Raw genomic sequence first — 13,554 nt, forward strand, 5'->3', positions numbered from 1 at the left:
GGGGAAGAAGGTGGATTTTTGTAGAGGTATAAATATCACCACAGAAGACAAGCTGAACTTCAAACATGATCACCAAAGCTGAGCTTCAAACGGCTCGACAAGCTTCAAACATACCTGGAGATTGCAGAGAAAGAATCAACCAAGAAATAAGCATCGATGCTCAAGACGTTTTCAAGGAGAAGTTGTACGGGCATGTGCAGGCATTAAACGTACAGATTGAAAATCATGATTGCCAGCGGGCAAGCACAGGACATTGCCATTGGTCTTGGAGTCACTTCTGCAACAACTCAGGGCTTATGTGGCTTGTGCATGGCTTCGAGAATGACACTCGGCTGCACTTAAACAGAATAAATAAGCTGAAGCAGGAGCAGGCGGAAGTCACTAGCACTTCACTAGTTCACATAATTCAAAACTGAAGGAGGGGAAGAGATTATTCAATGTGATGCAAATAGAAGATTAATTGAAGGTACTTTCCAAACATAGTAAGGTGCAGCTGCTGAATAAATTGGAAAGGCAATTCCTGACGCATCCGGTCTATATTCCATGGAACAAGATGTTCAAGAACAAAGCATCGATCAGTATGAGGATGGTCAGTACACGCCTCCTCACCGTGATCGTACCCCTCTGCCGCAGACGCATGAAGCTCAGTTAGATTTCATTCCCAGTCATCTGTTGACCAGACGATGGTGCAAACGAAAGTTTAGATACGTACGCTACTAAAGGCACATGTGCGGATGAGGCAAGAATTAGCTGTGGAAGTTCTCGTATTCGACGGTGTTTACCTGTCGTCAGACAAATATTGCTCACAAACCTCTGTATTTTTTTTTTTTTTTTAGCCATTAGGCATGATCACTCTAGATTTGAGTGGAATGAGTACAGCCACACAACTATTTCGACAATCTGCCTCTGAAGAGAGCACGGGGCTACAAGTTCAACATCTTTAGTCCTGGCCTTATCGACAATAGCACACGGTATTACTTATTGGACAACCATGACTTTGCGATGTTCTGTTTCTGGGCAGATCCCATTGCGTTCAAGATCGTTAGAATAGTTTTTTGGTTCCATCCGAGTCAGCGGCGCCTTCCATTTCCGTATATGTATTGGTCCAACATTACCATCATTGTAATTCACATTAAATTACACTGATATCGACTAGTGTCTTTGTCCCAAAATGATGCACCAGCTCTACTTGGATCAATAGATAAAAAAAAAACTACATACAAGGTAAAAGCCAGGTGAACTGAAGGCCCTCGTAATGAGGGGAAAAGGCCATAATACGTGAAGGTCTTCCTTAATAAAAAAAATTGTGATAATACAAAACCCATCTTTATAAAAAAGCAATTAGCTTGGGCGCTTGAGATGTGCTACACTAGTTTCAGGCAAAGCGTGTGGATTACAGCAGAGGAGTTTCATGCTCAACCCTGAATACCTTGTGCGGTTGAAGAGGAAAACATTCTGCAGCTGCAGGAAGTGGTAACACGACGACCCTCTCTCTACTGCCAACCTAGCTTACATGCTGTTTGTTAAAGAGACAAAAATAAAAGTAAAAATATAGATATCTGTTAATTTACAAGCCTATTAACAAGATGTTGCATTACAAACGTGTGCTTTCAGGTTTGAGATGCAGACACAGTGTGCCGGAAAGGCAGGTGGGAAAGAAAAGTAAACTGCATGTTATTGTAGTTGTGCTGCTTAAAAGTGAATAACTAATCGCAAAGTGCCGCGGCTGCGGATGCATCAACTTGTCGAAACCAAGTATGTGTACACCGCAGGAGAAATAACAGCAAAAGGTGAGTGATCAGGGTTCGGATGAATGGCCGTTCGGATTCGATGGACAGAAGAAGGGATGTGATCTGATGGTATCCACTCCTTTTGCCCTGACACCCAGCCGGTTGGTGGGATCGTACTGCAGGAGCTGGGGGTAGAGGCCACATGTGAAATTATACAATTAAAACTGCAAGTTCACGGGCCTTTATAGGCATTTTTAACCAAACTATGCCATGGTTGGCTACTGGTTACTGGTTGATTCATTCCTGAGGCACATTGACTATGGTGTCAATGCAGCATGAAAAGACACCACATAAAAGTGACAAATATTAAGCACAAAAGTGGAAATCTACTAATTGATAGAGGTTTGGTTTGTCAAATACATATGATCACATGCACAGTGTATGCACCTAAGTTCAAAATGGCTTCGTTATCTGATCATTTCATCACAATCAGGGTTTTATACATTATTAGTGTGGATTGACTCACTACGCTCACCTCACCATGCGTCGTTACACAGACACATGCTTGTTTTAACTGAGGATAATGACCTGACTATAAGTGAGTTTCTGTGTTGTCATAATTTACACCAATCATAATACAAACATTTATTTTCTACAAATTTACTTGGAATATTTGTGATATTATTTATTTGTAATTGAAAAAGATCCAAGTGGTGTAAAGTTCTAAATGGTCATGGGTCGAAGCTGTCTAATCGGTCTGAAGGGTGTAAGGGGTCTAAATGATGTTAAGGTCGAAGGGGTCAAAAGGGATTTAAGGGGTGTAAAGGTTTAAAGGGTATAAAAGGTTGGAAGGGTGAAGGGATCTCAAGGTGTCTAAAGTATTGAAAGGGTCATAAAGGTAAAAGTGGTCTTAAGGTTCTTTAGGATCTTGGGGTATAATGGATCTAAATCGAATGCGTCTTTTATGTCTTCAAGTGTCTTTGGGGTCTTTTGGCTCTTCCCTCCAATGCTGCAGAGTCTGATTCGATCATTCCATCACAAAATGAAAGGCACAGATCAATTTTATAGGTCCACATGTATCAGAAGCCTTTAAAATCTGCAGTGAGATAATTAAGCAGAGAAAGGTGTGTCACTTGGTCTTTTGGTCTTCAGGGTCTTAGCAGTCTAAAGGGTCGAAATATACATTCCAATAGCACATAATTAATAGACATATAGTCACGGCTTCACGGACGGCTTCACCGCCTAACAGATGGCTTCACGGACGGCTTCACCGCCTAACAGATGGCTTTACGGACGCACTGACTGTGATGTATATACAGACTTGGCATTTAATATGGAATATTTTTTTGTGGGGGTGAACTTACTTTTCAAGATGATTTAGAACCAAAAGTTAATTGGAATTATGTTGAAATTATTCTAGATTTTGTTAATGTGACCTTTAAAATAAACAAAAACCACATTTGACATTTCAAAGCAAATTGATCCTTGAAAGTGATGTAAACTGATATCGAACTCAATTCACGGACAGTACTGTGTTACACTTCTGTACGTTTTCCTGAAGTATCTCTTTATTTTGCACATTAGCCAAAAAATTTTTCAACAAAAACAAAAGCTAAATTATGACTGGGATTACGGACAGTAAAATTACAGTTCAGTACTTCGTGTAACCCCCATGAGCATTCAGGAGAGCACGTACACGTCGAGGTATGCTGTTCACGAGATTTGCCAAGGTTTGGACAGGAATCGCTTGCCATGCAGTGACAATAGCCTGCTGCAATTCACGCACAGAGGTAGGCTGCCGGTCCAAGTTGTCGATTCGACGCGTTACTTCTGCCCACAAGTTCTCTATCGGATTCATATACGGGGACATGGCAGGCCACTCCATATGCTCTACACCACGGTCAGCAAGAAAGTGTTGGATCATGCGAGCACGATGATGCCGTGCATTGTCATCTTGGAAGACAAAGTTTCCTCGAAAGGCTGTACGAGCAAATGGAAGCAATGTTTCTTCCAGAATGACCCTGTACTTGAACTGGTTCAGGTTTCCATTCAGAACAACCAGGTCAGTTTTGCCCCCTGCATGAAAAGCAGCCCAAACGGTCACCCCACCACCTCCAGCTTGGACTCTGGGCACTATACAGTCTTCGTTGTGGGCTTCATGCACTTGTCTGCGCACTCGGACGCGGCCATCTTGACGATAGACCAGAAATCTAGACTCGTCACTGAAGGTCACGTGATTCCAGTGTCCTGGCTGCCATTGACGGTACTCTCTGGCCCACTGCAATCGGCGCTGGCTGTGTTGTCTGGTCAGGCGTGGCTTTCTCAGGGGACGCCTGGCACGATAGCCTGCTTGAACCAGTCCAGAAGGTTGACTAGCCTTCTGGATACAGGCACATTTGTCAGTTGCTGCCACTCAGCCCTAAGCCGATTAGCTGACTTGGTACGGCCATTGCAGACTAACCGGTGCAGCTGGCGATCATCTCTCCTTGTGGTTCTGCGTGGACATCCTGGCCTCGGTATTTTAGGAGGGACACCCCTCTGAGCATTTCGTTTCAGGATCTTTGACACCTGACCTTGAGTGATGCCATACTGCCAAGCAACAGCACGCTGTTTCATGCCAAAATTTCGTAAAGCCACCACTCCATGACAAACAGGATTGTCAAGTTGACGGACCATCTCCAGAGGAAGCGGCAATAACTTTTGTAGACGTGCAGCAGTTGTTTTCCACTAATACAGAACGCAACAACCCTTATATACCCGATTGTGAAGCCAATCGTCAAATGTACCTGTCCTTACATTTTGTCACGCCAACTGTGATATAATCCTGTTATTGACTTATTGCTGCGAAAGACAATCAGTGACATGGTTCTTTCAACAAAGACATCACCGAAGGGTAAAAGAAACTCACCAGATTGATATACTGAGTTCAGAAAGTAAACCCAAGTCAAGAAGAAAAAAAATATTCCATATTAAATGCCAAGTCTGTATATATATTGTTGCGGTTTTGAGAACCCACACTTGTAAATAATGACATCATTAAAGGTTAAAGGTAGCACCCCATAGGTAGGCCACAAGCAACACGTAGGTCACCATAGGACGTCAGTTATTTCATAGTCTGTGTTTAGATAAGGCCATTTTCCAATAGTTGCATCTGCGTTGCGTCAATCAAATAAGAGTAAGCCCTTCCGTTCATTTTGGCAGCCTCCCTTCCAAGCGACACCATTAAGCGCGCTCCAGTCTGTGCCCCATGGCCCTTCCCAATTTGTTACGCGCCTTTGTCAGCAGCGTTCGCAACCTCGCTGGGCTTCTGCTCAAACCATCCCAGAAACCCACGAGGTAAGGCCCGAAAAGGGGGCGGAGCGCCAGGATGAAGGTGCAGCCACGTCAATCAGCCGTCAGGGCGGGGCCGGTAAGTCAACACCAGCCAACCAGGGCTGAGGTGAGGTCGCCTGACAGGGTGTGGTTTTGGGCTTCGAGAGCGTTCGCTGGCTTATGTTATAAAAGCGCGCACGCAAAGCCCTTTGAGAGGACTCTCGTAGGAAGCTTGTGCTAAGAGGATTGTGCACAGAAGACTTATCGTGGTTGGAAGGACTTGTTGGGAGGTTGGCTTGTGATAAGAACTTACGGAGCAGCGCTCATTACCGAAGACTGAAGCCAAGCATTGGTATTACAAAGGACGCGCTGTGGCAACCCGCTGTACTAAGGGCGAGCGCGCGGCACGCATTGCTAAGAACCGCAGCGTGCAGGACATTGGGGAGGGGGCGCTTGGGGCGAGTAAGACCGGTAGCGCGTGTCAAAGCGCCGGCGCGCATATTACGTACGCCGATAGCCCAAGTTTACCTTTCCCCGCCACGATAATTGTCCGCTCGCGTTACACTATGTGGAGAGCTGCCTGCCGGGTTTCGTCTGCTGGACCGGAGCCGGACTGGAGCCTGGACACCATCTCCGGACCTTCCACCCTACCATCTGCATCCCCGTGTGAGTCCGGAGTCTGAGACCGAATCTGAGAGCGATTGGGCCCGTGTCCAGGGAATAGACTAAGACTGTCTAAGGCTGCCCTGTGTACTTTTCCTTCCTCTTTCTTTCTTGTACATTCTTTCATTTCCTCTTCTTCTTTGTGCATTTGTAATAAATTGACCTGTTCTTTCTGGTTTCTCCTTAATCCGATCGTCCTAGTCTTTTCTCCATTGGGTAAACGTGGCACGATCAGAACCGCTAGAAACGGGTCTAGTCTTGGTTAACAGCTCGGATCGCGGATTGCTATCTGCTCGGCAATATTCCATCAATATCCGTGATTCGAGCGGGAGTTATTCCCTCGTTTCCGGTCAGCGTTAGTACTTAGGTAGTAGCGAATCCCTAGGCCTAACAAACCCTACCTAACGCTGCCCGGGAAGGACGTTATAACTTCCAGGATCGCGTCGGCCAGATAAGAGACAAGGGGATTAACCCCCTCTTGATAAGGGGAGAGCCGACGTCAGAGATCCGTAACAATATATATCCCTTTTAAGGAACTTCAAGGCTGGAGGAGGTCATCAGCACAGGCTTTGAGGGGCCCATGATTGCTAACCTATGGTTGCTTGTCCATGCTCTGTCCTTTTTAAATGCTGAGCATCAAGCAAGGAAGCAGCACATACCATTTTTGCAGTCTTTGGTATGACTCAGCCGGGGTTTGAACCGCCCACCTCCCAGACACTGAGCAGGCGCTATAAATGTTGTTGTTCCCTGCCCAGTTTCTAAACGGCTGCAGGGTTTAACCTAAATAGATCCTGCAGTCTTTTATAAACCAAGGCTTCACAATGAAAATGGAAAAGCCCAATTTTTTTTTACAGCGTAGCCTGTAGGGCGATGCCGTATGGAACAGCGTTTGGCTGACCGTCCGGTGAATATATGTATGTCAATTCCGCCGGCATTTTGCGGGTTTATTCCTTCAAAAATTCGGTTTCTCTGCAATCTTTGGTCCGATTGACACAAATTTTTCACCATAGGAGTGCCTCCTCCTGTATAATTTTTTTAATGATAATTATGATGCCATTGGTCACGTGGTACGGGCACCATCTTGGAAAAACCAAAAAACTTGGCACCTCTATTTCTCCAAAACTGCTTCTTGGAAAAAAAATTGAAAGGTGGCTCATTGTAAAGTACTCCCCATGGGGAATAACATATGCTAATGATAATGTCATAGGTGCTTTCATTATGATATTATAAATCGACAAGCAGAACACTGGATCTGATCAGTATAAAATTTCTTGAGCATGATCTAGAAATAAATTGGTCAATAAATTATTTTTGACGACATCATCAGTCACGTGGTTCAGCAGCCATACTGTATGTTTACGGTGTAGCCCATAGGGCAATGCTGTCTGGAACAGCATTTGTCTGTCCGTCCGGTGTTTGTATGTACTATATGTCCCTCACAAACGTACACCAATCAAAGCTGAGTATCTGGCCACATGACAGCAGATCCTCCACTCCGCAGATTCAAGCCAGGCCATGCTGGTTGTTAAACTATCGGTTTTGTATTTTCAGAAAAATTACAATATTCACTGCAATTTATATCACTGCAATCACTGTACATCAAAGCACAACTCAAGCACCACCTGCTGCAACAACGACTTTGCCTCAGTAGGCAAATGCTCAGGAAAGCTCAGTCTGGATTTTGCACCAAAACCATTGGGATGGCAGCAGCGGAGGGGCTGTAAGACAGGAGAGAAGGCTGATGAGTAAAGGTGAATGAGGAGAGATGGTCAGTGGGAATAACCACAGCTACAATCAAGAGAATGCTACTTTTAAAACCTATTTGCTACAAAGTTTGTCACTTAAATCCCCTGGGTTCCACAACAAACAACAGGCATTTTACAGCCATTTTCCCTGCTAGAGCAGGGGTCAGCCTCCTTAAATCCCCTGGGTTCCCGAAGAAAATAATCAATTAAGAAGTAGAGAAATAAAGACATAAAAATTAAATAAAACCTACATTCTGGGCCAATTTTAATGCAAAAGTATTCATTCAACATAGAGTAAATAAATAATCTGGGCACAACTGCTCACCTTTACACTTTACCATTGACAGCCACAGAAACACTCTACAAGGAATGTAGAGCTTTATGTAAATCAACTAACGAGAGCCTTGCTCCTCCAGCTCTCTCTGTGCTCTGTCCCCCAAATATTCCTACAGGTCGCACAAGATCTGCCAGCAACCCTCTTATGGTTAAACTGCCAAAATCTAGGCTCTCTGTTCCATTCCCCTTTTCTCCCGCCTCTGGAACAAACTCCCCCACTCCCTTCAATCCCACTCCTCCCTCCGTCTTTAAAACAGCTGTTCACCACCATCTCTTATCTTTCCCCATCCAAAACGTTGATCTTTTCTACCCCTGCTAATTCACCCCATATACACTTTTTCGAAATTCCAACTTCTTTCCTGGAAGTCCTTGCAGTGTCCATATGTCTTATACCTCTCCCACCTCCCCCCAAGCCCTCTCCCTCCCACAGTTCTCTCGATGTCCCTGCTCTCAATGTTGTGTTTGTGTCCTTCCCCCTCTCTCCCCATCTTGCCTACCGCTCCCCTTATTTTGTGTTATATGTGTCGGTTTGACTTTTTGTGTGATTAATGTTAGCTCTTTCACGAGCCTCGATCTTGTATACAAAAAACAAACCAAAAAAACCAATAAAACTATTTGACAAGAATGACTGCACTGTGGTCACAACCTGCGACAAAATCTGGTAAAGGGAAATTTAAAGCACTTTTAAAGGATGAACAGTACGATTGGGAAACACACATTTAATGTGCTATTAAATCATTAACTTGATACCTCACCATGCTTTTTGACATACCGTGAGTCCTGACGGGCTTGATTGAACCTTACTATTATATGACATATGATTACTTTTTTGTGGTCCTCTGGCAGCATCATTTTGCCTTCCATGTTATAATACGTAAGTATGCCTGAGCTTGGGCTGATCAAGGGTTTTCCGGAACCGGGCACAACCGGAAGTGACACGAGCGGCTTTGGTTGGTTGCAGTTGAAATAAAGGATTGACTAGGATTCTGAATGCCTCGGACATCTTTTCCTTCCATGCTAAAGTCCCTCATCGTCAATAACACTCGACCCAAACAACACCAATGTAAATCTGACAAAACAAACCTGAGTAGTGTATCAGAGCAGTGTATATATCATATAGCACAAATGTATCAGCAGAGTCCTATCGGCCTAATGTGTTAGGCCCACTGTAATGTACTGCTATGTTCCTGCTCCATGTTTGTGTTTGGTTCCGTGTTTTGAGAATTACTATATGCTCTTCCATCTCAGACGGGATCACCGTGAGATCTCACGAGAGTACGCCACACAGCTATGGCCTGACTAATAAAGCAGTTATCTTACACCTACCAGAAAACCAAGATGGCGGCCATATCATTTTGTCTCGGTTCTATGGTGGGTGGATTCAAGAGACAGATGTGGGTGTAGTCCAGCAGCTGTCCGACCAATGGGTGCACATTTCAAAAATCGACCCACAGCAAGAACCCCAACAACAACAGCAATGTGAAACTCTTGTGGACCTGAGAGACGTCACAGGTAAAAAATACACCTCTGTGTAGAACCAACACACCCATGCTCACCTCACCAGTTAGAAGTTCATATATTATAGCTCCCAAGCTCCACCAATCAGAGGCCTCTGTAATTTCTCCACGCACCACCTCTGGAAATACAAAGTATCAAATTAATTGATGCAATTTAATACTGGACTGGAATGGTTTACCATGTCAATGCACCAACTGTGCTCGGTGTCCAATAAAATGATGAGATGACTGCAAGACCCTGTGTTTCATTGATCTAAAGGAATCACGTTGTTCGATTGTGTTCTGTTTCAGACTTTATGATGCTTTGAAAGCGCAGGTGTTTAGCTCATGCTGTGATGGGCCTTGTCGTTTATCAAGATCCTGGTGAGGATTTACAGCGACCTGTGATGTAGGTCGTGGCATGAAGTAATGTCGCGTCCTCAGGATGCTGCAATGTTGTTGGAATACTTTTACCTAATTCTGTGAAATGCAATGACGGTGCATTTTAATTAGTGCGATAACAATTTGTATAGAGACAGAAATATTAGGTATAAAGATTGTGTTGAAGGACGTTAGCAAAAGTTAAAACATGGTGCACCCTTCTTTAAATAGCAACTCATAGCATTTCTCATGGCAAACGTTTCACTTCAACAGCCCATTCTGCAAAATGACCTTCTCCATCAATTGCTCAGCTCACAACGGTTTGTGGAAGTCAATATGTTTTTATCCCCACACTTTTGAAGGAAAAAAAAAAAAAGACGAGGGGAGGGGGGTAGGGTAATTGGCGCAGTCTCTCTGTCTGTCACGCTGTCGCCTCCAAAACGGTTGGGTCTAAATTCACCAAACTTGGTAGTTTTTTATATATTTTTGTATACAAGATCGAGGCTCGTGTAAGAGCTAACATTGATCACAAAAAGACAAACCGACACATAAAACATATGATAAAGGGAGCGGTAGACAAGATGGAGAGCAGGGACATCGGGAGATCTGTGGGAGGGCGAGGGCTTGGGGGAGGAGGCATGGGAAGGGGGGCGGGGGTGGGAGAGGCAAAAAAACACATGGACACTGCTCGGACTTCCAGGAATAAAGTCGGAATTTCAAAAAAGTGGATCTAGGGTGAATTAACGGGGGTAGAAAAGATCAAGGTTTTGGATGGGGGTTGTATGAGATGGTGGTGAACAGCTGTTTTAAAGACCTGGAGGGAGGAGTGGGATTGAAGGGAGTGGGGGAGTTTGTTCCAGAGGCGGGAGAAAAGAGGAATGAAAGAGGTGTTGTATTATGATTGGCAAGAAATGTATGGTGATCATAATACAAAGAAAACTTTGTATTATGATCACCACATGGCAAGAAGGTGTAAGAGCAGTGTTATTTTGGGGTGAGGTCAAGAGTCAAATACCAAAAAATGCAACATTTTAATTTTTAAAACATTTTTAATGAAACTTTGTATATGCAAACACCATTGGGGGATGCATGAAATTTGTAACGATAATTTGGATTTGACCCCCAATTCATGCCCAAGGGGTGGGGAGGTCACAGGGGTCATAATGGGGAAAATGTCACTCAAAATGTGATATTGGGTCATTCCTGGTGGAACTTTTTGACATCTTTCAACCTTGCTATAGGTGGGAAATGTGGGGATTTGCGATGGTGTGCCATCGACTTCATTGTAGTTGTTGTTGTTTACAGTGTTGAGGCTTGCAGAGGAGCTACAACATAGAACAGATTTTTTTTTTTTGATTTTTTTTGTATACAAGATCGAGGCTCGTGAAAGAGCTAACATTAATCACACAAAAAGACAAACCGACACACAAAACACAAAAAAACAAGGGGAGCGGCAGACAAGATGGGGAGAGAGGGGGAAGGACACAAAAGAGAGGGGGAAGAGGGGGAAGGACACAAACACAACATTTGAGAGCAGGGACATCGGGAGGACTTGGGGGGAGGTGGGAGAGGAATAAAACATATGAACACTGCAAGGACTCTGGGGTGAATTACCGGGGGTAGAAAAGATCAAGGTTTTCGATGGGGGAAGATAAGAGATGGTGGTGAACAGCTGTTTTAAAGACCTGGAGGGAGGAGTGGGATTGAAGGGAGTGGGGGAGTTTGTTCCAGAGGCGGGAGAAAAGGGGAATGAAAGAGTGAAGGTGAGCAGAGAGCCTAGACTTTGGCAGTTTAACCATAAGAGGGTTGCAGGCAGATCTTGTGCGACCTGAAGGAATATTGCGGGGACAGAGCACAGAGAGAGCTGGGGGAGCAAGGCCGGAGAGGAGTCGGTAGAAGACAGAAAGACCACCAACCTGCCTGCGGTGAGTGAGTGAAAGGCCCTCGGTGTTCACTACATCGCAGGAGATTCCAATGATTCTGAAAGCTTTGGCCTCAACAGCGTGAAGCCGAGCAAGGTGTGAGGCAGGAGCACCAGCCCAGAGGGGGGAACAGTATTCCATTGAGCTGCGGATGAAAGCCTTGTATGTGGTGAGGAGCTCAGGTGTGCCAAGGAAGGACTTCGCACGACGGAGGATGCCCAGTCGGCGACTGGCTTTGGAGGCCAGCTTGGAAATGTGGTTTTCCCAAGAAAGATCATGGCAGATAGTGAGACCCAAAAGCTTGAGCGACAGAACTTCTTGGAGAGGATTGTTGAGAAAGTAGATGGGAGGGTTGTCCAGTCGGTCCTTTCGGAGAGACATTGTAAGAGTGTGAGATTTGTCAGGATTGAAAGACATGTTCCACTTGTTTGACCAGTCTGTGATTTTGTCCAGGTCTGCAGAGAGTGAGGAGGCTGCAGACTGCCGATCTGAGGGATGAGGAATGGAGCGACAGAGAGTAGAGTCGTCAGCAAAGAGATAGAGAGGATTTTCACGAGAGTCAGAGAGATCATTGATGAAGACCAGAAAAAGCACAGGGCCCAGAACACTACCTTGGGGAACTCCAGCCTGAACAGGAAGAGGAGATGAGAGAAACCCATTCAGGGCCACACGTTGACTACGACCAGAGAGGAAGTCCGCCAGCCATGCGTGGAGATTTCCATGGATACCAAAGGAGGAGAGTTTGGTGAGCAGAGCAGGGTGCCAGACCGTATCGAAGGCACGTGAAATGTCAAGGGAGACGGCTCTAATTTCCTGTTTGGTGTTGAGGACCTCCATCCATTGTTGAGAAAGCAGAAGCAGCATGTCCAGAGTAGAGTGACCAGGTCTGAAACCAAATTGATGATCAGAGATCAAGCCATTGGAGAAGAGGAAAGATTTAATATCTCAAGCAATGATGGATTCCATGACTTTGCTGATAATTGGGAGAAGGCTGATTGGTCTGTAGTTGCTGGGATCTGTTTTTGCACCTTTTTTGTGCAAACCGGTGATGTTGGCTGATTTCCAAGCAGATGGCAGATGACCTTGAGCAAAAGAGAGGGTGAAGAGAACAGAAAGAGGGAGTTAAAGAGAACAGAAAGAGGGAGTTAAAGAGCAGAAGAACATGATTTTAGGACCCGTGGGCTTCACCATGGCATCTCACCATGCCGTCAGGACCAGTTGCAGAATCAGAGTCGAGGGTTGACAGAAACTTTTCCACCTTGTCAGGAGGAAAGGACACAGAGTCCAGGAGCAGCTGGGTACGACTGGGTACGGTGGGTACAGAGAGGGATGGGTTTGGGACACAAGATTTAGAGGCAAACACAGAGTTGAGGCATTCAGCTTTTTCACGTGTGGAGTCAGCCGTTAAGCCGTTTGAGGTGAGGGAGGGGATGGAGGGGGAACAAACACCAGAAACAGATTTGACCAGACGCCACCAGGATTTGGAAGAGGGAGACAGATAAGAGAGTTCGGTCTTGAGAATGGTGAGATATTGTTTCCTGGCTCTCCTGAGGGTGGACACACACTTGTTTCGGGCTTTGTGAAAGGAAATGAGAGTTCCTTCCGTTGGATTTGCTTTCCAGGAGACGAAAGCAAGTTGTTTCAGGGCAACAGCCTCACCACAAGATTCCGTGTACCATGGACGGGAGGAAGGGTATGACAACTGAAGACGAGATGGTATAAATCTGTGCATCAGAGAGAGCAATTTACTTTGAAAGAATTCCCAGGATGAGTTGATGTCAGAGGCGGTAGAGATGGGAGACCAGTCCAGATGATTGATGGCTGCTTGAAGACCGTGCCAGTTGGCCTGAGTGAAATGCCAGACTCGTCGACGCTGAGGAGGCTCTCTGAGAATGGTCAGAGAGATGTCCACTTTAACAAGCACATGATCAGATGAGCCGATTGGAGCAGAAGAAGAGCAGCAGACATT

At 45.2% G+C, this 13,554-nt stretch overlaps 1 protein-coding gene across 4 annotated transcripts in view; it reads right to left on the reverse strand.

The window, feature by feature from the left end:
- Positions 1-1,081: 1,081 nt before the first annotated feature.
- The window catches only part of LOC137436499 (ribosomal protein S6 kinase delta-1), a 283,132-nt gene continuing 270,659 nt past the window's right edge, over positions 1,082-13,554 (reverse strand). For all 4 annotated transcript variants that reach the window (XM_078786048.1, XM_078786046.1, XM_078786045.1 and 1 more), the window contains 3 exons: positions 9,343-9,422; positions 7,328-7,423; positions 1,082-1,915 (listed from right to left, as the gene is read on the reverse strand). In XM_078786048.1, the coding sequence (XP_078642174.1) occupies positions 1,799-1,915; positions 7,328-7,423; positions 9,343-9,422 (293 nt within the window). In that variant the 3' untranslated portion in view covers positions 1,082-1,798. The remainder of the gene's footprint in view (positions 1,916-7,327; positions 7,424-9,342; positions 9,423-13,554) is intronic.

Source organism: Myxine glutinosa, chromosome 1, assembly GCF_964187855.1.
Source record: "Myxine glutinosa chromosome 1, kmMyxGlut1.1, whole genome shotgun sequence".
In the NCBI taxonomy this organism is placed as follows: Eukaryota; Metazoa; Chordata; class Myxini; order Myxiniformes; family Myxinidae; genus Myxine; species Myxine glutinosa.